This window comes from Saccostrea cucullata, unplaced genomic scaffold, assembly GCF_032062105.1.
Source record: "Saccostrea cucullata isolate Sc308-1 unplaced genomic scaffold, CSIRO_AGI_Scuc_v1 ctg16253, whole genome shotgun sequence".
Lineage (NCBI taxonomy): Eukaryota > Metazoa > Mollusca > Bivalvia > Ostreida > Ostreidae > Saccostrea > Saccostrea cuccullata.
The window spans coordinates 22,099-49,919 of record NW_026932710.1 but is presented as its reverse complement, the minus strand read 5'-3'; the positions used below and the strand labels follow the sequence as shown (position 1 = coordinate 49,919).

At 33.5% G+C, this 27,821-nt stretch overlaps 3 protein-coding genes across 3 annotated transcripts; 2 read left to right on the top strand and 1 right to left on the bottom strand.

The window, feature by feature from the left end:
• Nucleotides 1-849: 849 nt before the first annotated feature.
• LOC134235857 (actin maturation protease-like) lies at nt 850-7,735 on the top strand. The gene is made up of 7 exons (XM_062718022.1): nt 850-906; nt 2,609-2,834; nt 4,000-4,083; nt 4,285-4,403; nt 5,364-5,490; nt 5,902-5,972; nt 6,248-7,735. The coding sequence occupies exons 2-7, from the start codon at nt 2,671-2,673 to the stop codon at nt 6,589-6,591; spliced, it is 909 nt and encodes a 302-aa protein (XP_062574006.1). The 5' UTR covers nt 850-906; nt 2,609-2,670; the 3' UTR covers nt 6,592-7,735.
• Nucleotides 7,736-10,223: 2,488 nt separating this feature from the next.
• On the bottom strand, nt 10,224-13,521 carry LOC134235860 (uncharacterized). The gene is made up of 4 exons (XM_062718025.1): nt 13,415-13,521; nt 12,151-12,614; nt 11,565-11,764; nt 10,224-11,211 (listed from the first exon to the last, which is right to left on the bottom strand). The coding sequence occupies exons 2-4, from the start codon at nt 12,602-12,604 to the stop codon at nt 10,666-10,668; spliced, it is 1,200 nt and encodes a 399-aa protein (XP_062574009.1). The 5' UTR covers nt 12,605-12,614; nt 13,415-13,521; the 3' UTR covers nt 10,224-10,665.
• Nucleotides 13,522-14,261: 740 nt separating this feature from the next.
• On the top strand, nt 14,262-25,203 carry LOC134235858 (THUMP domain-containing protein 2-like). Its single transcript, XM_062718023.1, has 10 exons — nt 14,262-14,356; nt 18,755-18,881; nt 19,731-19,978; nt 21,716-21,793; nt 21,951-22,003; nt 22,279-22,366; nt 22,530-22,601; nt 23,035-23,149; nt 23,414-23,534; nt 24,618-25,203. The coding sequence occupies exons 1-10, from the start codon at nt 14,270-14,272 to the stop codon at nt 25,201-25,203; spliced, it is 1,575 nt and encodes a 524-aa protein (XP_062574007.1). The 5' UTR covers nt 14,262-14,269.
• The last annotated feature ends 2,618 nt before the right edge of the window (nt 25,204-27,821 follow it).

The window sequence follows — 27,821 nt, the reverse complement described above, 5'->3', positions numbered from 1 at the left end:
CCTACAGTTGTAGTCTTATTGCAATCTTGCCACAAAAAGAGACTTAATCTGGAATCATTATTCTACTTATTGCTTTTGTAAAGTTTTATGTCCCAACTGCTACTTTATAAGTACAAAACAGTAGAGCTACAGTCTTGACAGAGACTTCTGGTTAATCATAGGAGCGTTGGGTTGTATCATTAGCGTGTTGGATTGTATGTGAGGTTTGGATAATATGTGAGGGTCGGATGGAACCCTAAGGGGGTTGGATGGTATAATGAAAGCGTTGGAAGGAATCGTGATAGCTGCAGATCTGTACATAGCGTTATGGTTTTATATAGAAGTCTTGAGTGACCATAACGTTATGGTCAAGACTACTATATAAAACCATAACGCTACAGATCTGCAGCTAGTGCGTTTATGGGATGCATAGTCATGCACATGCATTTGATTCTGAAGGTACATGGGTTGACATTTTTTAGTTTATATTTTTTCCAGGCGTAGGCGAAAGCCTGTCCACTTCTCTAAAGATAATAGAGAAAGGCCTGTCCTCAATATGCTTAAATTACTACAAATTGATATTTCTGATGCAAAATTTATCATGCGTAAGAAATTTTTTTTTTTTGAAAAGAAGACTAGACTCTAACGCTTCGTGCATATCATTAATATCAGTTAAAAATTTGAATGAAAAAACGTTCAAATTGAGATTTATTGTCACTTTCAGTTATTCAGCTTTGTGTGTGTGTGTGAGTGAGAGAGAGAGAGAGAGAGAGAGAGAGAGAGCGCCGATTGCATTCACTAGGGGCAGACAACTCTGAAGTTATGCTAGCACTTGCCGACCTACAAGCAAGATAACAGTGGATTAAGCGGTACGTATTATCCTGCTATAAATGGCCCAGATGTGTTTAGAACTTCGAAAGGTTAAAGGTAAGTTTAAGAATATTTCAGGATTTGAGGGAAACCCTTTAAAATTATTTTGATTTGCAAATTGCAAGCCAACACAAGTTCACATGACCACTGCATGAGAACGTAGCTATAGACTATAAGTAGAGCTCTGCAATGCTCTGCGAGATTAGTTCTTGAAGACATGCACAGAATTGAATTGTGTTTTTAAATGTTTCTAGGATCAAAAAGGGTTTAATTAGGACAGAACTAAAAAGATTATTGCTTAGATTTAATCAAAATCACATGAAACATGTTTGTTCTGTTGTAAGAATAAACAGCTGACAACTAGGGCTATAAATAACTCTATAAATCCGCAGTGTTTTATCGGGCACATGCAGTGTGTGAACATGGCATTGATAGAACCACAAGAGTTCGCAATTTTATCAATAAACTCGATTGACCAAGTCATGAGCTAGCTATGCGTAAGTATGCCGCAAAGTCCACACTTAAATCGAGGTGTATATTTATAACAATATATTCTGCATTTTTGAATCATTTATAAATTAGTAGATCTACCAGACTTTTGATAACTTTCCTCCGAATTATATAATACAAAAGACTCAGCTGCAGACAGGAAAATTAGATTCAGAAAAAAAAATTAATTAAAAAAATTAGCTTCCTGAATATATGATGAAGTGTCATAATATGACTACTTATCGTTTTTTTTATTTATCACAATGCAGCGCTTTTGAGGTAGATCTAGAGATATAATTCCTTTAGTCATACTATCTCATTTGATTCAACAGAGTTTGTTTAAGTTCTATACACTTTTCTTCAGTGATGAAACATAAGGGTTACACCTCAATTAAGTCAGCATATTTATGTCACCTGAGCCATTCAGGTGACCCTTTTAATTTATACATGTACCTGACCACCACTACACCTGCAGCTATGTGTGTAGTGGGAATGGATGGGCTCAGATATATAATTATATAGATGTTAAAAAGGAGGAGCTTCCTGACCCCACCCCCTCCCCATCCCCACCTGGGAAGTTAGGGATGTGACAAATGTAATCATGCAAACGTTTTATGTAATTTTCAAAATTCCCTAAAAAATCATCTGTCAGTTAACATTTATCATAATTTCATCTAGTAAATGTAAAACAAAGTCCACTTGGTAGACCTCATTTTTACACTACAAAATATCTAAAATCGGAGCTTAATTCCAAGGGCATTGGCCCCTGGGCTTCCACTGTGGACAAACTAGGGGCCTCAAGGCAGCCCGTAGACCCCCTGCCTACTTATGATTTCTGCACCCAAACTTCAATTCCCGTATCCATGCCTCACCTGTATTGATTCAGACTAGTGTTTAAAGTTACTGTAAAATAAGCTAGACATGCAGGGTTGACTGCTAGTAAAAGTTGTATTAAATAATTATTTTAAAAAATGCTTTATATCATAAAGATATTCCTTTCCCCCAGTTGACTCAGAGAATCAATGGAGATAGATTTGTGCATAAATTATGATAGTGAATGCATACATTTAGTTCATTTTATATCAATCACTCAGTCTTCAGTTCTTAGTCATTGCCAAATAAAACTTAAATATGACATTCAGGAGATTGCATTACAGTGCATGTAGTACTTTATTAAGGTATTAATGACCAGTTATTATCTGAAACCTCTCCTTTGCTTGATGAATTTTCTGTTCATATTCAATCTCTATTTCTCTTTTTTTCAATCCAGCGCGCTATCTTCCTGCCATGACACAACTCTAGCAGAGTCAGTGGCCATTTGGACCCACAGGAATGTGTACTCCCTTTGGGGCCCCACCCCCTCCCCCTCCCCCTGTAGACGTCGGTCCAGTAACCCGCATCAGTCTAAAGAATATTTCTGGGACAGTATTAATGGTGCCACAGGAGCCAACTAATCACAGCAAAGAACACCTCAGGAAGAACATCAAAACAACCATGTATGTGTTTTGTTGTTTTTACTATTAATTTTTAGCTCTACTGGTCAGAGACCAGAAGAGCTTATGCGATAGTAATGCGTCCGTCGTCCATCCGTCTGCCTGTAAACAATTTTTCAAAATGCTCCTCCTCCTACGGTTTTGGTCCGATTTCAATATACCTTGGCACTCAAGTAGATTACACTAAGATACATAATTCTGTGCATCGGTTTTTGATTTCAATGAACGGCGTTGTCGTGGTTACTAAAAATAATAATTTCTGTGAAATTCTTTCAAAATGCTACTCCTCCTACAGTTTTGGTTTGATTTCAATAAAACTTGGCACACAATTAGACTACACTAAAATAACATAATTCTGTGCATCGGTTTTTGATTTCAATGAATGGTGTTGCCATGGTTACCAAAAATAGAAATTTCTGTGAAATGCTTTCAAAATGCTACTCCTCCTACAGTTTTGGTTCGATTTCAAAATAACTTGGCACACAAGTAGACTACACTAAGATACATAATTCTGTGCATCGGTTTTTTTTTTGAAGAGCGGCAAGGATCATTTTTCTATTTATTGCTATTTCAAGTCCCAACTGCTACTTTTCTCTTCCTTTGTTTTAAGTGTAAACCAGTAGAGCTACAGTCTCGACAGAGACTTCTGGTTAGTTATAAACTAAACATATACCATATGTTTAGAATTTTCTTATTTTAGTATTTAAAAAAAAAGTTGATTGAAGGTACACATATGTACCATGTTTCCCAGGGTATTACTTTCAGGGAAAAGTTACAATGTACCATAAATGGCCCTGATTCACATGGATGTCAATATTAAGAAATTATTATCTTCAAAAAAAATAAATAGTACATGTATGAGGAAGTTTTTATAATACTTTTTTTATGATATTGTAAAAAATAATCTATTTGCAATGATAAAAAAAATTGAAAGTACTTGTACAACATTTCCTTTTATCACTTATCTTGGAAGATAACATTGCTGGGCATTTAAGTGGAGATTGTAGGAATGAAAATCTAACTGTAAACCACTTGTTTTTTATATGTCCTCATATTTATCATCAAGAGATTTAAGATGTAATGGCAAGTGAAAAATAAGCATGATAAGACAGTATATTATGACTAAAGTTATGTCACCTCTTGACATATGTTTTTTTTTTTTTTCCAGAGAGAAGGATATTCCGAATCTGTCTTCCAAAGTCATTGTATCTTCCAATAGCACTGTCCACCCAATACTTCAAGATGGGCCATGGTAATAATTAAATTGCATGTTTTACTGAGATTTTGTGTAAAAAAAAAAAAATTAGTTGTCGATCATTAGAATTTGTCAGTAAACTAGAACTTAAATTGGCAGGTAAATAAGTGCTATCAGACGTATTTCTTCGTAGCATGCATGTAATACATACACGTACATGTATATACTACTAGTGCAATGTACAGGGCTTTTTTATAGTTGCGGAGTTGTTGCCCTTGCCATGGCTGCTCAAATGTTGAAGAAAGAGATGGCAGCCACACATATCTTAGAGACAAGTCAGAGGAGAGGCTTATCGTTGCAGGGAGAACTCTTCTCAGGTATAGCTCTTATAGATTTATTTTTGAATTTAAAAAACAGATCTGTGCTATTATCTTTGATTTGCTTACAGCCACCCGCCAAAAATATGTAATTAATATGATCTCCCTTGGTTTATATTTGAATATTATATTTTTATACCCCCGCTCCGAAGGGGAGGGGTTATACTGTTTTACTGTGTGTCGGTCCGTAACAAATTTTCGTCGCAGTTTCTCAGCAACTAGTCATCGTAGATGCTTGAAATTTTAACATAATCTTCTCTGAGGCATGCCATATGGTGGGATACTTTTTTGTATAAATCCGATGTCAACTTCCTGTTTGTCTGTGCATCTGTCCGTTTCATACATAACAAATTTTCATCACAGTTTTGTCATCAATTACTGGTAGCAGATGCTTGAAATTTTAGTACAAGTACTCTAAAGTTGAGACATGCCATATGGTGGGATTAATTTTGATATGAATCTGATGTCAATTTTCTATTTGTCTGTGCATCAGCATGTAATTGAACTTGTATATACTAACATGATAGTGTTTATTCAAATCAGAACGGGGGTATTACTAGTGAGCATTGGCTCACAGACTTCTTGTTCAAAATATTAATTAAGTTGTTTTTCTTTTTTCTTCCTTCCCTTTGGATCTGCTGCCATGCAAATTTAATATATAATCTTTGATTTTATATGTTTTTATGACTTGATTATTAAAAAAAAAAATAGTTGAAACTTTGAAGAATTATTTAATTGCTCACTTACAGAAGGGCTGGTATTAAGTTTATTCAATTTTTTGCTTTAAATCCAAATTCATGGGATACATGTATTATGAGGGCATATTTTTAACTCATGCTCTTCAGTTTTCCTTTCTAATCTTTAGGGACATAGTGCCTAATCAGTTCATTTCTCTTATACAAGTTTATGTGTTACCATAACATGTCCTATACACATACTAACTAAATTTAATCATTGCAGCTTATGATATGGCCACGTTAGCAGAGGAAATTCTGGATTGTACAGCCACTGTTTTAGATATGAGGGACTCAGGATCCAGGGAAAGTCTACTGGGACATCTAGCCAACAGTCACCCTGTCCTAGTGCCGTATCCTTAATGGAGGATGCTTATCTTTTTAAAATTGTATCTAAATTTTTTGGGGGGATAATCCAATTATCACTTTCTCACTGATTGAGTCTTTTTAGGTTAATTGTTAGAAAAAGATCTGTAAAATTGCTGCTCAGATTAGATTACAAAGAAATCACTGTAAAAATATGATTATTAAATTTAGAAAATATTTCTGCAAAGTTAAATAGCTATACATGAAATAGTCCTGTTATATGGTACTGGTATACCTTTTATGTAAATATGTACATGTATCTTTTCATTTAAGTCAGAAAGAATATTTACCTTCAGTTAGCCAGTTGTGTATTATTTTGTACTTATGGGGTATTAGATATACATGTATGATAGAACAAGCAAAATGATCAGAATTATTTTGTATTAACTGGGCATTAGATATGATGGAGACAAAAATAATGGACCTTGTTTGAAGAACGGCAATAAAGCTCACTGGGCTGTACTCTCAGGTATCTTATTTTTTAAAGATGGTACATGTTTATTCTATGACATTGTATTCATCAACTAAAATAAATAGTCAGGGCAATGCTAATACGTCACATTCAACTTCACTCCTGAATTATTGCCCTTGCAATATTGCATTTGCATTAATTTCTGCATAAATAAAGGCACTTTGCTAGACTGATTTGAAGTAACTTGTGATTGCTTACAGCATTATAACATAAAAGAGAGATACCACAGATGTATATATTCTGAAATTATTTTATTCATTGTGTATTAATAGGGTTCCTTTTTTCACTGGAAAGAACTTTGCTGCCTGACAATGTAGGAATGACAGAAGACCCTGAGTTATCTCCCTTATATGAAATTCAGCTAGGGAAAGCCTTTGCACTCCAGAATCTCCTTGTTTCATCGCCAGATGTTTTCGTGTTTGGCATGCAGGGCAAGAGTCAGAACATCGGCGTGTGGTCACTAGACAAAGTGCTGGAGAGTAATGCGAATTTACGGGAGGTGGATCCAGACCGAGAAGCGGAGGTGGATCAGTACATTATACCCCGGGAAGGGATCCAAAGGGTGTTGTGCAATAAAGTTGTGATTTTATGCAATCAATGTTCAAATAGTCCTTAAAAGAGAGTACTTATTTTTTTTTGTATTACAAATCCTATTATGTACATATGCCAAAAAAATGTACTTATTTTTGTTTTACAAATCATATTTAGATACATGTATTTGATTTTTTTTTCAAGTTTGATTATTTTTTTTTATGAGAGTTAAACATGTACATGCATTTACAATCCTTTGATAGTCTGTAGTTTTGCCAGTATTTTGCCAGTAGTTTTGCTTGTATATAAGTGTTAAAAATATAAACCAATGCAAAATATTACAGCTGGATACCTCAGTAATTTTTCAGTATTAGCAATAGAAACTAAAGCTTTATGGTTGTGCCTTCCTGAAAAAAAGTAATGTCTACATGTGATAATGATTTTTCCACATGATCGAATTGTGTGTGGTTGTGATGAAGTTTAAATCTTTCTTAAATGAATGTACTTCTTTTCTATTTTGGCACATTTGTCATTTGAATGCATTTAAATTTAAGTTAATTGTTTTGTTCATGTCTAAGTAATTTACACGTGATTGTTGTGTGTGAGTTTGTGATGAAGTTTGAACGATTCTTTAAAAAAAAAAAAATGAACTGTAAATCACTTAAATTTTGCGACACCTTATTTTTGCGAGATAGGCATTGATTTCTGATAAATGAGATAAAATTTTCAAGAATTGTGGTTATTGCTCAATATAATTTTAAGGAATACAATTATGCGCGAGAATTAAAATTTTGCCCGAGCACACTGTCTCGCATAGATATGCGAAAGTAAGTTCTCGCGAATAAAAAGTGATTTACAGTATGCTTATTCAAGTCAATATTTTTGTTTTGAATGTGATTGGTATACAAATAAATGCATTTACAATTCTTGCAGGCCTGTATAGGTACCAGGGAGACAGGGGTTAGGGGCAGTAATTTTGCTAGTATATAAAAGTATTACCAAAGCTACTTACATTTAATTACATATAGCTACCTCAATAATTTTCATGATCAGTATTTACAATAGAAAGCAATTAAAGGTGATGTTTTTAGCCCCTCCCCCATTAATCCAATAAAAAATGAAAATGCTTCCTACAGTCCTGCTTTGACAATCATTCAACAATGATCTGTGACAATAATTTTTTGGATTGTTTATAAATTAATAAAGTTGACATTTTTTTGCTTTCAAAACTTTTTGTTTGTATTTGAATTCTCAAATTTAGCTCATTTTATAATCAGCCACTTTAACATTAATACAGTTGTGAATCGCCCTCATGGCACAGTGGTACATGTAAAGAGTGTGCTCTAGAGTCATGAAGTAAGGAGTTGATCCTTACATCGCATCCCATTATGGAACATGGATTTTTTTTTTTTGGATGAGACTGTATAAATGTAGGTTCTGTGTTGCAGTAGGTGACTAATTAAGTGATGGCACAAAAAGACCCCTCAATGCTCAACTGCCCTGAGTGACAAGATATGAAGCATCTGGATAACTGAAACACACTTATTAAATTTATATAGGATTTGTTCCCCTCAAATTTCATCCTGAGGGTGAAGAATCTGAATTGTTTAATCATAATTAAACCATCAATCATTTTCTCCCACTGGGTCAGTTTCAACTAACTTACCACAAAGTATCCTTGGGTAAAGGGAATTGAAGTTTGTTCACATGAATGGCCACATCCTCTTTCAAGGGGAAATAATTCAGAATTGGTGTGAATTTATCTTTAGTTACAACTTGGCCAGAAAATATGAAACTGATGTGAAAGCTTCATTAGTGTAATTATAACTTCAAAGAATTACGAACGGTAGTATTGTTCTCCTGCCTACCCCTAAGTCAATTCTCAAAAGTTAATATATTCGAATGATTTTCAAAAATTTTATGGATATTTATATGAATTTTCATAAAATGTTACGTATTTGGGATACCAAAGAGAGATAACTCTATAATTTTGGTAAAACTTGGTTTTTCACTATAGAAATCAACGGAAAATATTTTTAAAAACATCGTTCCCCCCTGTGAAACAAAAATTCCTTTTTACAGGTAATATGAACTGTCATTTTACAAATTTATGCCAAAGCTTTTTGTGTTTCACGGGGGGGGGGGGGGGGGACAAATGTTTAAAGACAAAAAACAAAAAAAAAATGCTGAATTTTCACCAATTTTAAAGCTATTTACAACTAAATAATTGTATTTTATTGATTTATATATGTTTTATTTATTTGCGTAAAACATAAGAAAAGATATGAGAAACATTTTATCATAAGACTATATCAAAATAATATGGTGATTCTTGAAAGTTCGATTTCACTAGAAAATATCGTCTACCCCCCTTTTTTCAAGAGCTGGAATTAATAATTTACTATCTAGCGTTGGAATTAAAATGATTAATCAATTACCATAGAACTGTTCTTTGTATTAAACAAAGATTTCATGGCCAAATTGCCATTAATATTGAATTTAATGGGTGCAAAATGTAGGCGGGAATCAAGAGTTATAGAGTTCATAGTTCTTTGTTCAAATCAGGGAAACGAAGTTATAAATAGCAGAATGAATAGGAAATAGAATTTGTAAATGTGAATGGATTTCAAATAGTAGCTGGTCAACAATTTTAGCTGGATTTCATGAGAGAGTTCAAGGAAACTTGCATTATTTACAACATAAATAAGAAGATAGACAATAAAATCTTGTTATCTGGAATTCAAATGGAGTCACAATTTTTTTTTGACATATCCTAAGATTTCAACTACTGATGATGTAAAAAAAAAAGTACATAAAGAAAAAGTGGTTAGGACTTTTAACCTACTTTCCCATGGAGTTTTGAAACTGAAATTCGAGATATTCAAGTTAAACTACAGTAAAACTCGTTTAGTACGAACACGGATATAGCGAATTCACGGATATAGCGAAGTTTTTCTGGGTCCCCGACAAAATTCTTAACAAGTCTTTGTAAAATTTTACGGTTGTAACGAACTCTGATATAACGAATTTACGGATATAGCGAACTGATTTTGAGTCCCGTTGAGATTAAATCTAATGAAAATTACATCTCTTATAACGAACTTTCAAAGATCTCAAAATTTGATAAATTGACCCGATTTTATTCTCTTTTAGCATCTGTATATAAAATTAAATTCATAATATAACCTTAGTTATCGAAAGTATGTTTTGTAATATTTGCTTCCCTAACATATTTTGTAATAACGTACACTTGAAGGAAAACATGCATATTGCGAATTCGCAATATATGGTTATACAAATTCGTTATACGGATATATCGAATTAAATTCACAGGTCCCCAGGAGTTCGCTATAACCGAGTTTTACTGTATATATACACTTACAGAAGATTGACAATAAACATTTGTGCATAGATATTTATTTGATAAAAAAGTGTTAAAAGACACAATAACAAACTCTGTAAATATTTTTTTCACTGAGGTGAAACTAAGAAATAACAATAAATATACTCTAAAATTTGGCTAAATAGCACTTTTAACTGGCAATGAATTCTTAAAAATCTCATATAATGAGATTACAGCAACCATTAGTCTTTATGAAATCAAAACAACGACAACAATCATTTAATATCTCTTAACATCCTTGTACCTGGTACATGTAATATGTAATTCCTGTAAGTTGAAAATACATGTACATGTATTTTCTTTTGAGATTGAACAATGATATAACTAGCAGTGACAATATGTATTTTTTTGTTGTAATACAAAACTAGTATTGTTACATATACTAGCCGCAATTATGTAGCCCTTTACGATTTTTTTCATCTGATATTTTCTGGATTCCCCCCCCCCCAAAAAAAAGAGGAGGGGGCTACATTATTGCACCTACATGTATCACATACTGGCTTAAAAGGATAATCTATTAACCTTTTTTAAAGTACATGTATATCTGTAATTCAAAGAATACAAGATGTCTTATATTATTTTTAATTCTCTGTATAAATCGTAAAAGTTCCAAGATGAAAATTGAGAGAAAATACCCTGTCATGTCAGTTTGCATTGACAATATAGATACACAGTCCTCTTGCCTCTATAAAAAGTCTTAGCATAAGTTACATAAGTGTATATTATTCTAAAATTACAAGAAATGGGAGACTAATTTCAGGTTTGCCTTGAGTTTGTTAGAGGTTTGATGAATCTGTGTATAAAATCAGCTTCTGACATGGTATGGTATGCGACTGACTCCGTATTGTGATGTTTGAAGTGATCGGCCGTGAAGTTCGCACTAGTAACCATAACCTCTGCCCCTCCTTTTCCATCCGTACAACCAATAAACTTGGCATGGAATGTAGATAGAGGATACACGATACTGTTGTATACTTTGTATTCAATGACAGGCTGCATTTTACCTGGGAAATGATTTTGCGCATTTCTCTTGACATCGGAGATTTTTTCTGTATAGTTACATTTGATGCGTACAAAGAAAGCTTCAATGTTTGCTGTAGTAAAGTTTTTGAGGACAAGGTCACAGATGTCAATCATTCTGTCAGTGTCTAGGAAGGGCGTGGCTAAGTAAACATGGGAGTCTGGGTTGGACAGCCAATGAGAAAGCAGAGATTTCCAGAGTTTGTAAATGTAGTTGGGGCCATCTTTGATTATTGGTGTTCCTAGCTGTGTCAGTTGTCTATTTAGCACATCTCCAGTCCACTATAATGAAAAAAATACATGCATCTGAACATTTCTGCATTAAAAATCAAATACAGTGTACTTCATATTTGTTGATGTTTATTGAAGTCTTAATGCTAAGGAAAAAAGGTAATATTTTAACTCAGACTTGACAGTCAATTATGAAAGAAAGAATGCATAGTATATACATGTAGATCTGCATTCATAAAACTGAAATTTTTACTGATAATTCTGAAATGACTATCGATGAAGTTATATATGAACTTAAATGGTTATTATTAATGCATTATTCTGTGTCTTATTATAAACGATGTTTCACATTCACTGGCATGGTATTGTATATGACTGGATAAGGACTTTGGTAAAATTCTCACAAGGTCAAGTGATAGAAGTTCCAGATCATCAGTGAGGTCCTCCACAGTTGTCTCCCCTTTTTCAGCGCTCTTCTTTTCCTCTGGCGCCTCCTCTCTTGTGAGGTTGGTCTCTTCCTTAACATAAGCTATTTCTAGAGGTGGCATGTCATCCAAGGTCAAGGTCTTTTCTTCCAGATCTCTCTGTTTTTGAAGCATTTTTTCTACAAAATACAAAAGTAATAATTGTTACTATAGTCTTCTTTAATAAAAATTCTCTGGTTAGAAATACAGTGGGACCTGCTTAATCTGGATGCCAGTTGTCTGGAGGCATCAACTTCCAGACAAAATGGCAGGGAACATTTCATTAATTTGGACAATTTACTCAGGAACATAAATTTCTGGATTATCCAGGCTCTCTCTGCCTTATTCTGACAGGCTTTCACCTACATCCACCATGGATGTAGCCTGTCCACTTCTCTAAAGAGAATATGTCTGCCTCTGTGGAAAGACTTGCATTGCAAAGTGCAAAGAGGAAATTTGTATTGGATGAACTATTCTGAATTACGATATCAAGAAGAGATACTTGAAACCTTTTTTACAACTCTACCTTTTTCTTCAGCATCTTTCTTCATGAGTTCTGTCCACTTCTTTTCATGCTCCAGGTATCCATCAGATACTGGCTGGGGTTCCAAATGGGGCATGTCATAGGCATCCATAACTTTGGAAAATCTCTTCAGAAACCAGTCCAAGACAAAACTGCCTTGAATGGTCAAAGTACCAGTAGTCATATAGACAGTAATGGAGACATCGTCCACTCGTAACATGACCTTGTAATGTCCGTTTTTATCGTACAGTTTTTTGTATGGGTATCTTTGGACTGGATAGTTGTTAGGATGCTGAAGAACGTTCATCCAAAATGTTCCCAGAAGAATCGAACCCTGTTTTCCCCTCCTCTTGACCACGATTATTGATGGACTTGATAAATCTAAATACACAGATTCTGCAGTTTTTGACTTCACAAAGTCCTGTAATCTGGTTTCCATGGCTGCTTTACCACCCATTACAGTTTATCTATTAAAAAAAAAAAAAAGAATGAGACAGAGGAATAAATTTTTGGAAAACTTCTGGAAAAAATTCTACATACTGTTCAAGTAATTATTTTAATTCACAGGGATGCAAAATTCTGTTAGTTCATGGGGATGTTATTTTGTGCGAATTGCTAGCATATACAAAAGATTAATGAATAAATACACATGTATGTTGACAAAATAATCAATTGTTCATAGGGATGTAAATTCATGGATAACCCAAGAAATCCACAAACATTGGTTCCTGACAAACATTGACGATTCCATAGGTGGTGAAATAACAACTTCTGTAGGCCTACTGGGATTCAAACCCAGAGTCTTTGGGTTAGTGTATGTACCATTGAGCTTTTGAGAACTCATTTAAACAGTGTATTAATTGGTAGATTTCACACAACTGCTAACCGCTTACCAGGTGATAAAAATTTAAAAACAAATCCGATATCATTCTTTAGGAATGTGACATACAACAATTCCTGTATACAACAACAAATCAAACTCAATCTTTAGTGTAAAAAGATCAAAACACAAAGTCACATGTAGATCAAATCTTATATACGCATGCATTTTGAGGGCATTGTCGTCCACGATACTTTGTCAGTTTATATTCTTCAGCATAAAGATATGTTTGTTAATATTTTTACTGAAGTAATATACTACCTTCAAACTTAAATGCAGAATTAGGACAGAATTTCCTTATCAAATATCCGTTGCTAATATAAACACAAAATTGTATTAAAGTTTTTAGCTTTAAATTGAAAATATTCATAATAATTTTACTATTACCTTTCTGGGAACGTTGACTTTGATGAATATAAGAGCAAACTGTACAAGAAAATGGTTTTTAATTACAATTTTGGAGAGAAATTGCCAAATCGGTGCCTTGCTGCATTATTTATACAATTTAGACTTTTTGTTGTTTCCTACATTGAAGAGCCGGTGCGTCGATTTACCCAAAAGGACCCAAAAGGACCCAAAAGAACCCAAAAGGACCCAAAAGGAACCCAAAAGGACCCAAAAGGAAATTAAGAACGACCCAAAAGGACTTGAAATAAAGAGATTAAATGGATATATAATGAATACTTTCATATTTTATTAAAACTAAAACTAGTTTTTTGAGGGTAAAGTGCGTGTTTGGGTTGAGGTGGGAGCCCCACCCCCCACCCATCCCCGATACCATATGCCTAGAACATGTCATTAAATAAACTTATTTCTTTATTTATCAAATATCATATAATAAGATATAATAAAACAGAAGGAGAAATAGAATAATACAGTGCACTTTGTTAAATTCAGCTAAAAGAAATCAAAGCATATCTGACCAGATTTAATGATTGATGTGTTATAAAAGTCGTATGTTATTTCTTTAAGAAAAGTTGCAACAATATAAATGTATGTTTTTGCCAATTTTTAGGTAAATTTATAATATAATATTCATAATTTAATTCAAATTATTATTTTTCAATGTATTATAATATATTAATTCGAGTCCTTTTGATTTCCTTTTGGGTCCTTTTGGGTTCCTTTTGGGTCCTTTTGGGTTCCTTTTGGGTCCTTTTGGGTCCTTTTGGGTTCCTTTTGGGTCCTTTTGGGTAAATCGACGCACCCTTGAAGAGCTATTTTGAAAGTGAAATTAGAATCATGCGCTTCTTTTGTACTGCTGGTAGAGGAACAGAGATTTTTGCTTGTCAAGAAGTCTGCAAAGAGTTTAATCTGTGTAATGATTTGGTAATATATGTAATGATTTGGACATATTTGTTTTTTTTTTTAAGAATGTCTATCGATATCTTGTAATAGAAGAAGCATCAAAAGGGTTTAAAACTTTTGTTTCACCGTTTAAGGTAGTCCGATCCTCAGGTTTATAAAATTAGCAGTTAAGTACTCAAAAATAGGCTATATCCTGTTATCTGCAACGCGTTGCTTATAAGTTTTGGGGTATTTCAACTGTATTTGAAAAGATGAATGGTAGTGCAACATTATCAGAAAATGGCAAATTATCGATCTTTACGCTTTTACGGAATAAGCCGCATGATTTTAAACTTTCATAATAACAAACACACTCACTCACAAAAACAAATGCAAAAGAAATGTAGTTAGCCAATAAAAAGTACCAGGAAGTCGCATATTATCGTATTTTACACTTTTACGGAACAAGCCGCATGATATTATAACTCCTTAAATACAAACGCACACAAAAGAAATCAAAACCCTTAAATGCAATTATACTTATGAAAGAAAAAGTACCACGAAAACGCAAATTATATCGTTCTTTACGCTTTTACGGAATAAGCCGCATGATTTATAAAACCATCCTTAAACCAGAAGTCTCTGTCGAGACTGTAGCTCTACAGGTTTGTACTTAAAACAAAGGATGAGAAAAGAAGCCATTGCCATCAGACCAAAACTATAGAAGGAGTAGCATTTTAAAGGAATTTCTTAGACATTTATATTTTTAGTAACTATGGGAACACTTTTCATCAAAATCAAAAACCGATGCACTATTTTATGTATGTTAGTGTAGTCTACTTTTGTGCCAAGTAATGTTGAAATCAGACCAAAACTGTAGAAAGAATAGCGTTTTAAAGGAATTTCACAGAAAATTCTATTTTTAGTAACCATGGGAACACCGTTCATCGAAATCAAAAACCTATGCACTATTCTATGTATCTTAGTGTAGTCTACTTGTGTGCCAAGTAATATTAAAATCAGACCAAAACTGTAGAAGGAGTAGCGTTTTAAGGAAATTTCACAGAAAATTCTATTTTTAGTAACCATGGCAACATCGGTCATCGAAATCAAAAACCGATGCACTATTTTATGTATCTTAGTGTAGTCTACTTGTGTGCCAAGTTATATTGAAATCAGACCAAAACTGTAGAACGAGTAGCGTTATAAAGGAATTTCACAGAAATTCTATTTTTAGTAACCATGGCAACACCGTTCATTGAAATCAAAAACCGATGCACTATTTTATGTATCTTAGTGTAGTCTACTTGTGTGCCAAGTTATATTGAAATCAGACCAAAACTGTAGGAGGAGTAGCGTTTTGAAAAATTGTTTACAGACAGACGGACAGACAGACAGACAGACGGACGACGGACACCTTACTATCGCATAAGCTCTTCTGGTCTCTGACCAGTAGAGCTAAAAAACAAACACACACAAACTCGAATTCAATAAAACAAAACCTTAAAATGTAGTTTGCAAAGAAAAAGTACCAGGAAAACACAAAATAACACACTCACACCAAAACGAAAGTTAGCAGAGAAAATCGTATGGTATCAATGTTGATAAACTCCTAGAGGAATTACCCCGACTGAATAAAATTAAGTATTTTGTTAATATTCATGATGAAACACGTATAAATTTTTTTTCATCACTTTAATTTTTTTTAACACAATATGGCTGTTGTTTATTTCGATATTAATTTTTATATTTTGTATAAATAATCTTTTTTGGTTCTACAGAAAAAGCCACATGAAGGACATATGATATACTTGATAAATAACTATTTCTATATCGCATGTAATTTCCCTTGACTATTTTGTTAACATTCATAGAAATTGTTCTCTTCACTTTCATCTATTTGTAAAAAAAAAAACAAATATGACTGCATTCGTTGCGATAGCTATCACATTTTATTTCAATAAATATCCTTTATTATCCTTTTTACGATTTAACCAAATTTCTTGCAAGAAAAATACATTTTTTTTTTGTTCATTATTTCAACTGAATTATTCAGTTGAAATAATGAACACGTGAATTGAATAAAACATTTTTTTTAAATATTCGAGTATCAAAACCATCTTCCAGTAAAATAGTTAATTATAACAGAAGTTTAAACAACATAACAATGAAATTCGTCGCCTTATACTCCTGTTATTTGCAACGCTCTATGGAGAAATCAATCATTTTACTATGGAGTGATGCGTGCAACGCATGCAAAATAAAATATAGCGCTTTATTCCGTAAAATGTTTTCATTTTAGCTTGATCCCCCCAAAATAACCTAGCCCCATTTTTTCTGATATTAACCCCCCAAGAAAACCCTCTTCCCGGGGAAACTTCCCCTTTATGTACACTAATATAGTTTCAATAGCAGGAAAAAAAATTTGTTGCCATATATATATACTCCTGTTATTTGCAACGCTCTATGGAAAAATCGGTCATTTTACTATGGAGCGTTGCGTGCAACACATGCAAAATAAAATAGCATTTTATTCCGTAAAATGTCTATATTTTTATCTTGATTCCCCCCCAAAAAGCCAAGCCCCATTTTTTCTGATATAAACCCCCCAAGAAATCCCTCTTCCCGGGGGAACTTCCCCTTTATGTACATAATATAGTTTCAATATCAGGTAAATAAAATTCGTCGCCCTATATATACTCCTGTTATTTGCAACGCTCTATGGAGAAATCGATCATTTTACTATGGAGCGTTGCATGCAACACATGCAAAATAAAATAGCGCTTTATTCCGTGAAATGTCTATATTATTTTTATCTTGATTCCCCCCCAATAAGCCAAGCCCCATTTTCCTGATATTAACCCCCCAAGAAAACCCTCTTCCCGGGGGAACTTCCCCTTTATGTACTCTTATATAGTTTCAATAGCAGGTAAATAAAATTAATCGCCCTATATATACTCCTGTTATTGCAACGCTCTATGGAGAAATCGATCATTTTACTATGGAGTGATGCGTGCAACGCATGCAAAATAAAATAGCGCTTTATTCCGTAAAATGTCTATATTTTTATCTTGATTCCCCCCAAAAAAGCCAAGCCCCATTTTTTCTGATATTAACCCCCCAAGAAAACCCTCTTCCCGGGGGAACTTCCCCTTTATGTACTCTTATATAGTTTCAATATCAGGAAAATAAAATTCGTCGCCCTATATATACTCCTGTTATTTGCAATGCTCTATGGAGAAATCGATCATTTTACTATGGAGCGTTGCATGCAACGTTTTCCAGAATCAGAGAATTAATATGATAAATCTGTTTCATACTTGTAATTTTAATTATTCTTAGACGCCTTAAAAACATTTCCTTATCATTTGCTTTATTTTCTCAATTATACCTGAATGAATTTAATTTGATAAGGATCAGTATATGTTATTTCAATTATTTTCTGTGGTAAAAACTTATATGCAACGCGTTGCAAATAACAGGATATAGCCCAAAAATACTCATAAAAGTATCTCTGAAATCACAAAGTTATGTAAATTTATCCACAGTATTTCTTTATAGTTGGTCTCCAGCTTTTCTTTGCTTTATAGTTAAAGATTAAAGTGTACCATATAGGGAAAATTATCAAATCTCCAATATTTTTGCAGTAAAGGCAAATTGGAATATCAGCAATGCATTTTCTAATTGCAAATGGATCAATGAATTTTTTTAGGTTAAAAAATGATAGGTATCCAGGCATTCAGAGAAATTTTCATGATTTTAATACATATTTTGTATTTTTTATTTTGTCTTCTATTTTCATTATATATTCTATAATACATAGTGTAAAAAGCTTTTGCGATCATTGCAAGACACCACAAATCACTTATTATTTCATATCATGCTAATAAGCATTGATATCGAAGGCTGGATTTAAGAAAATCATATTTCTCTAAAACTGTATGTATTTTTTTTCCTTTTGTAGGGTACAAATGTCAACTTTTATAAGACCTTTTCTAAGACTTCCAAAAACCTTGAATCTTATAAAGATGAATAAAATGAAAATTGTTGCATGAAAAAAATTAATTTTCAAGCTTTATTTTGATGTATTTCTGAATCAAATTAAATGTTAATTTTTGGAGTTATCCATCCTAGCTGAGGATTGGATATCCTTTATATGTTGAAAAATTAAAGATCTCATCACAGGGGCTTTTGTAGAGAAATTATAAAGCAGTTAGAAAAAAAGTATCCCAGAGAAAAAATACTTATTTTCTAACTGCTTTATTTTCTCTACACAAGCCCCTCTGATCATCTCATATTGAGATAAAATTCAGTAAGGCCAATCCACATGATCCATATGGTCGATCACTGTATATCATACAGTTATAAAGGCCATATACTACGTCAACTATTAGCAACATCCTTTAAGGCTTTAATTGTAAGAAATGCATTTATATGCAGGTTCCCAAATCTGAAGGCAGAGTGTATTTTGAAGGCAATGTGAACCAAGTAGAGAAAATTCTTCAATTGAAGACTGTTGAGAGGGCATTTGCACTGGTCTTGCATGTAGACTCAAACAAATACAAAGGTACATCTTTCTATAGGATAATCTAGGTATGATTGAGAAATTAATCTCCTTAATGTTTTCTATTTTCTTTTATTTCAAAACTAAAGATTGATATGCACTAACTTCATTATCAACTGTTTCCTTTAAAGTTAAATTACAAAGACATTTCAAGATTTGCAAGAAATAATCAAAGTACTCAGAAGTACAGAGAGCCGGGCTCATTTACAGAGTAGAATCATTATGAATTTCTTACATGAATCATACGTTTATATTGTATTAACAGATTTAAAAAAAAAAGAATATCAGATTTAAAATTCTGATGAAAAAATCATTTTAAATCTATCAATATAAATGATAAGACACTAACAGTGAGTTTTTATCCTAATACCACGGTCCGATTTTGTCAGAATCAGAATTAATCTGGTACCGCAACTGAAAATAAACAAACAGGCCAGTCTGGTTCCCTCTCCTGCTTTTCTTCATATGTGTAGAGAACTAAGATACATGTAACACTGATTAACCAAACTCCTTACACCAATGAACTATGTTCTTTGACTTAAGACTGAAGTTTTCAAAGGTACTAAATATGTTTATTTATTTAGATAAAACTGCGTTTTATTTTTTTTGCTTTATTTAGCGTTTGTATTATCTCAAAACCGGTTGAGAGTAAGAACTATATTTTTACACGTAACTTTTAAATGGCGACTATGGGGTTAACATCCTGTCTTGAACAGGATCACATAAGCCGGCAATTGCTCTTTGAGCAATAAGCCCGGCTAAAAACGGACAATCAGGAATTTATTGAAAGACAACATTCAAAGAATTGCTTTTCATTTTCTTCTCTATTTATTCAAATTTTATTATGAGCAGAATTAGACAGAGCAACATTTTTAAACAATCTGAGGACAGATATCCTAAATGAAGATTCCTGGAAGAATGGAGACCTCAGAAGTGTAATAGAATACCTGAAATCCAGACAATCTAGCACTTTACAAAGGGAGGCAATTCCTGTAAATGGGGAAGGTCCTCCCTGCAAGAAAATCAAACAGGAGAGGAAACTCAGCTTCAGAGTGTCTTGTAGATGTTCTGGTGTACTGGGAAGAAAAGTCACTGCTCAGGTATTTCTTTGCAGTTGGAGATAACATACCGTATAGCGGGTCATTTTAGAGGGGTAATAATTTTGGCTTATTTTGGCATTTTGATAGTAGCTTGCTAAAATTTTAATCACTAAAATATTCATTACTCTTCTTAGTGTTCTGCTAAGAGTTGAAACCTATGGGCAGCGGAAAGGGCAAAAATTACCATTATGAGAAAACAAACAATTATTTGAATTTCAATGACCATAAAAACTTAACAAATGATATACAAAGCATAATCAACAGACCTTTTCGCAGAACAAATATACATTAAAGCAAAACCAACGACCACGTACGTAACAAACATATATAAATGCAAAACCAACAATCATCTTTGCAGTACAAACGTACATAAAAACACAACAAACGAAAAAAACTTAACAAACGTGCACGCGGTAAATCTAGTCTACCCGGCTCCCGACGGTCCCTTTTTAGCTCACCTGAGCCGAAGGCTCAAGTGAGCTTTTCTGATCAAAATTTGACCGTTGTCTGTCGTCGTTGTTGTCGTTGTCGTTGTTGTCGTCGTAAACTTTTCACATTTTCATCTTCTTCTCAAGAACCACTGGGCCAATTTCAACCAAACTTGGTACAAAGTATTCTTAGGTGAAGGGGATTAAAGTTTGTACAAATGAAGGGCCACGCCCTTTTCCAAGGGGAGATAATCATGAATTTGTTAAAAAATTAATGGCATTTTTAAAAAATCTTCTTCTCCAGAACCGCTGGGCCAGGAAAGATGAAACTCATGTGGAATCATCCTCAGGTAGTGTAGATTCAAGTTTGTTCAAATCATGACCCCCGGGGCTAGGGTGGGGCCAAAATGTCCGACCCAAGTTTAACATAGGGATATATAGGGAAACCTTTTAAAATCTTCTTTTCATGTACTTCAAAGCTATGATTAGTGATATTTATATGGAATCATCCTCAGGTAGTGTAGATTCTAGTTTGTTCAAATGATGAATGCCTGGAGGGGGGGGGAGTAAATTCAAGCCCGATGTGCTCAGGTGAGCGCTGTGGCCCCTGGGCCTCTTGTTTTTGTTGTTGTTGTTGTTACATAAATTGGTTTTCCCCAATTCTTTAAATATTATAAGAATCTATAAATGATAATGATAACTTCACATTACAGTGACATATATGACAGGCACGTAGCAACATTTCCAAATTCTAAGAGTAAGGTCAAAAAAGGGTTATGTAGTACATGTATACATATGTATTAGGAAAAAAATTGGTACTGAAAGAAGTTGAATCTCACACGCCCCCCACCTCTCTCACACACACAAACACCCTCACTCGGGAGTCGGGAAGACTAGTTTTACCGCGTGCACGTTTGTTAATTTTTTTTCGTTTGTCGTGTTTTTATGTACGTTTGTACTGCAAAGATGATCATTGGTTTTGCATTTATATATGTTTGTTACGTATGTGGTCGTTGGTTTTACATTAATGTATATTTGTTCTGCGAAAAGGTCTGTTGATTATGCATTGTATATCATTTGTAAAGTTTTTATGGTCATTGAAATTAAAATAACTGTTTGTATTCTCATTATGGTAATTTTTGCCCTTTCCGCTGCCCATAGAAACCCTGTGTCCACTGGAATAAATGATGCTAAAATTATTATACCATAACACTCCGTAACTTTGGATAACATACTGTGGAAATGTCATTGTTTAAGGGAAACAAATACAAAAACAAAATAATTTACTTTAAACATTGTTTTCATTCAGTTACTGGCAAAACAGATTGGAATCAAACTTAGTCAGCTGATGAGATGGAATGTAAATTTCAAGGATCCTGAAATTGAAGTGAGTAACAGAGTGTTTGCATAGTAATCATGTTAAATTGGATTGAAATTGACATTCACACTAGAAAATGTAATGCAGAAAGATAATTTATTTTTTTCTCATTTCATTATACCGGTATTTGTTCAAAATTTTCAAACTGATTTGTGTATTTTACTAGATTTGCATACAAGTAAATGATGTCCATGTTAGTGTTGGCATTCCATTGACCAGGTATGTATCACATATTTTACATATTTACATATGATTTTCACCATTTTGCAAGAATAGCATCAAAATTCATGTATTGGAATAATTTCACTATGCCTTTATATAAATTTCATTCAGCATTCACAAAATGTTATGCTGATTTTGCAAAAAAATCTCCTTAAATAAAGAATGATGTCTATACAATAACTTTCACGCAAAGTTAACATTTTTAAAAAAAATCCACAAATATATAAGCATTAATATGTCGGTATGACTAGCTTCTTCTTCTGGTTGTTTAGAGTTCCATTGTCCAAAAGAGATTATGTGAAATGTCATGGATTAAGGGGACCTGTCACATGGATCATGTCAAATTTACTGGAGACCAAGGTATTTTTAACAAATTTTAAAACCTAATTAATGATTCACATGCATTAATTTTAATGAATACCCATTTGTTGTTACAATTTTCCTTTATATAGGACACATTTGTTTTTCCTTTAGTTGTACCTTCATTCAGCGTAATTAATTGTAGTGTTTTTCCCCTCCTCAGAATCAAAGTGTAATTTTGGATCCCATGTGTGGAAAAGCCACCATTCTTCTTGAGGCAGCAAAACACATTGAGGTAAACAAAAATCCACTATTCTATTGATTTTTTCCCCTATAAAAATTCATACAGCAAACTTTTTATGGAGTGATTGTGCATTTTAAGCCCCTTTGAAAAAGGGAGGGCATATTGCTTTGCTGCTGTCTGTCTGTTGGTTAATGGTCGGTCAATCCACCATCTGTTTCCGTTCATTTTCTTCACAGACGTTGCACATACTGTAATGAAATTTGGTATACAGATTTATCATAAGAATATCTAGGTCATCTTTAGTTTTGGGTACGATTGATCCATTTTGGATAAAGTCATGCCCCTTGGATTTGAAAAATTCCAATAATTTGGGGGAGGGGGGCATAACTAAGTGTCTTACAATATCTCTTAATTAATTAATTTCAAAATGTATATTTCACCATAATTGTAATTTTCTGTATAGTATATTTTCTGTAATTTTCAGGGAGTGTTTTGTATTGGTTGTGACATCAGTGATGATCAATTAAAATCGGCTCAGGAAAATATTTACTTTGGAAAAGTACATGACAGACTACAATTAATCAAGGCCGATTGTAGAGGTACGAAAGGAATTTCTATTTCAGCAATTTTACATTATGACAAAGGTTTTCATATGTCTTGGAAAAACTTGACTTTGTTTTGATATCCAAAAGTCTTCAAAAATATTCAAAATGAACCCAGGTGATTTTTTGGAGGGGGGGGGGGGGTTGTCATTACTACTACCAAAAAAAAAAGAACCAGTCTCCAAACACTACACCTACCCCCAAATATAAAAGAAAGTGAGCCAAAATAAATTATTTAATATGATAGATCCTACTTTTCAGCATTGCCTTTGACTAATGAGAGTGTAGATGGTATAGTCTGTGACACCCCATTTGGAAAGAAGTACAGTGTAAAGGAGTCATCGACAACCTTTCATGCATCTTTACTCCAAGAAATGTACAGGTATCCTAGCATAAATAATTATATAATATATATTACATAATTATACATGTATATGTAAATATTGCCCCAAAAATATATGTTAATATCAAACAGATCCAGATAAAAGATTTTACATGGCAATTCCTCAGACTGCAGATTTTATAATTTTAAAGTAAATATTCACAAATTATCTAATGTAACTTACAAGATCCATACAGTAAAACTCGGTTATAGCGAAGTCCTGGGGACCTGTGAATTTAAATTGTTATATCTGTAATTCATTACATAAATATTGCATGTAGTTGAGTGTAACATTGAAAATTTTCACCCCCAAGAAAACCATTAATTGTCAACTAAGGCGCAGCCGGGGTTGACAATGGTTTTCGAGGGGTGAAAATTTCAATGTTACACTCAACTACATGCAATATTTATTATATTATACTGAATGTTTTATATAAATACATATAACAGTGAACCGTGCGTGCATAAATTCTGCACAGTCGCTATTTTTTGGAATATCACCCGTTGTCAAGCAATGTTGACTGTTGCTACTCTGGAGGCGTGGCTTCATTATTCAGCGGGTAATAGTGTTTTTAGCAAATGTTTTTCAACCAATCAGATTCAACTAATTTACATGAAAGTATAATATATCCGTATAACGAATTTGTATAACCATATATAAAGAATTTGCAATATGCATGTTTTCCCTCAAGTATTACCTCCAAATAAAGCAAATATTACAAAGCATACCTTCGATAACTTAGGTTTTATTATGACTTGAATTTATATACAAATGCTAATTTAAAAAGGAAATCAAGTCAGTTCAATTTATCAATTTTGTTTTAGATCTTTGAAAGTTCATTATAAAAGATGTAAATTTCATTATATCTAACCTCAACATGGACTCAAATTCAGTTTGCTATATCCTTAAATTAGTTATATCAGAGTTCGTTATAACCGTAAATAAATAACCGTAGATTTGTAAAGAATTTTGCCGGGGACCAAGAAAAACTTCACTATATCCGTGAATTCGCTATATCCGTGTTTGTACTAAACAAGGTTTACTGTATTTATCATTAATTTCTCTTTGTATGCTTATTTTAGAGTTCTTAAGAAGAATGGAACAGTTGTTCTGCTAGTTAGTGAAGAAATGCACCACATTATCAAAAATGCAGGGAATATATATCAACCTTTTGTACAGTCCGGCCAAAATCAGATCATTCAGGGTCAAGAGGACTGTATTCAGCTGAATAAAGATATAGAAAAACATTGCTTAGATCCAAGTGACCAATCAAAACAATCCTTAGGCAAACAAACAGATACAACAAACATAAATTTCTCTGACTCGCTTGTGAGTGATATTAAAAATAGCTGGGAAAAAAGTTTACTTCCCTTACTACCTCAAAACAGAAGTTCCCCATTACCTAAGAAATTACATGCTCATGCAACTGAGAAACCTAGACAGAGTGATACAAGCAGTTCAGTAGTAAAGGATAGTAAATTGATGAATAAATGCGATGAGTTAACCTCCTCTGTAAACAGATATTGTGAGGATGTAAAGTGTGATGACCTTGAGAGAGGTGTGACAGATTTGTCTTCTGCTCTAGAGCAATTCAAGCATGTCAGTGATCACTACATCAAATTGGGGGAAACAAACTCATATATTGTTGTACTGAGGAGTTGCGGATAAGAGATGGGTACCCCAAAGCGTTACAGACGAACGGACGGACGTACAGCTAGACGGACGGACATACCGATTACTATATACCCTCCCACTTTTCAAGCGGGGGTATAATTATCATTATATAACTAGTACTTTAGTTAATGCATTACCATAAGTCACCTGCCTGAACCGTGGTTAAAATGCTTGCTCTAGAATGGTGAAGTAAGGAGTTGATCTTTATGTCACAGTTTGAATCCAACTGTGGGACGTGAAGACTGGTCCTTAAAACCATTATCATAATGGCATTACTTTTTGGGTATTCATAAATAGAAAATTAATAGAACTATTTTCATTAACAACCCCACATCACTGAAACTAAATATGCAGATTAATCTTGTTTCAATTTAACAGTGCTTGTATGTATGACTATTTCATTTTGTGATACCCTGTGGTTTCAATGTCATGCTAATTAAACGTTTTCTTACTCTTTGTTCCAAACATAAAATTGCACAAAAACTATTTGTGATAATTCCAACTGGCCATGTTTGATTGATTGTATGTTGTTTTACGTCCTATTTGAGAATTTTCACTCGTATAGAGACGTAAACAAGGATGAAGGATATGGAGATAACGAACAGTAATATTCAAAGATATATTTTATGCTCCTGTAATCAAAAGTTCGGTGTAATATAGTTTTTGCTCTTTCTGTCCGTCTATGTTTGTACGTTTGTCCACAAAAACTTCAACTTTGTCCATAACTTTTAAGTGGATGGGGCTGTGGCTTTCATATTTCACAGGTGTATCTCTTGTAGCAAGACTTTCCTTTGGGTACAACCAAACTTGACATCTTGATATTGGTGTTTGGCCACTTTTACAAATGAATCATTTGGATATAACGAACAGTATTCAAGATCAAAAGTCCATAAAACAATACAAAATAGGAGCAGGGCAAAAATGGACCTCCAAAACATCAGAGGTGGGATCAGGTGCCATGGAGGAGATTCCCCACTTTTACCTTGACTATAACTTTTTAGTTGGTGCTAGGGCTTTCATTCAAGCCTATCTTCATTTTTCCATTTTCATTGCAGTACTTTCAAAGGAAGGTATGATTAACATGTGAAACTTTCTCTGCAAAGAAAAACCACATCGTGAATTAAAAGTAAATCTTATAATGCAAAATATAAATCCAAGACCCTTTGATTCTTTTTCCAAGGTCGAAGAGGGCTTCATTGGTCATAAATTGAATATACATTTACACATCTTTTTTTTTTTTTAAAAGTCCATCACCTAGGAAACATGCTGCAAGGATCAGACTCAGTGATATATGGACAACAAGAAGGGGGGTGGGGTTAAATTTAGTGGTGAAAAAGGCGTGTATGTGAAACACTGATGCCCCCTTATGGCAACATGGCGAAGATAAAGCTTTTCTCAGATGCAAATTAAATATGTTGGTAACCAAAGTAAAGTCTTCTAACAAGAAATGCAATTATGGAATATGATAGCCTAGTACCACCTGTTCAAATGTTATGACTATTAATAAGTTTTTGAAAGGTAGGTTAAACTCAAGAGTCAGAGGATCCAAGTTGTTGGTTTCTAAAGAAAGGTCTTGTCTCAAGAATTATGTATGTGTAGTATCAAATCTATAGCCCTAACAATTCAAAAGTTATGGCCAAGGACTTAGATTAAATTTTCAAAACATGGGTCAAACTGCAAGGTCAAGATCAATGGGTCAAAGTTCTTGGTATCCAATGAAAGGTCTTGTCACAAGGATTAAATAAGTGAAGTATGAAAGCCCTGACCATAACCCTTCGAAAGTTATGGTCAACGTTTGATTTTAAAAAGTAGGTCAAACGTCAAGGTCAAAGATGTTGGCATCCAATGAAAGAACTTCTCACAAGAATTACATATGTGAAGTACATGTATGAAAGCCCTAGCCCTTTTTGGTCAAAAGTTATGGCTAATAAAGATTTTTTTGAAAGTTAATAAATCTCCAAAGTCAAAGGTCAAAGATATCGGTATCCAATGAAAGGTCTTGTCACAAAGAATATATATGTGAAGTATGAAGATCCTAGTATCTACTGAGCAAAAGTTAGAGCCAGAGAAAAAGTTTGGAATTTTTAAGTAAAAATGTGTCAAACTCCAAGGTCAAGGTCAATAGGTCAAATTTGGTGGTACACAAGGAAAGGTTTTGTCACAAGAAATACACATGTGAATTATGAAAGTCATAGCTCCGCTAAATCAAAAGGTACAAGCAAGCCTTTTAGGTTAAAGGTTTTGCGGACAAACAGACATACGGAATTGGCAACTCTATACCCCACGAATCTTCGATTACAGGGACATAAAAATCAACTGGAAAATAAACTGTAATGCTTGTTAATGATTATCAGAGATTTTTGCCCTTGGAGTTTGACACATTTTTTCTAAAAATATATCCAAACTTTTACTCTGGCTCTAACATTTTATACTTAGTTACTAGAACTTCCATAATACAGGACATTTCATTGGATACAAACAACTTTGACCTTTACATTGGAGTTTGACTTTCTTCATAAAAACTTTAACCTTGGCCATAAGTTTGAACAATAAGGACTAGGGATTTCGGAATTAACATATGTACAATGGATGTAATCCTTGTGAGGAGTCCA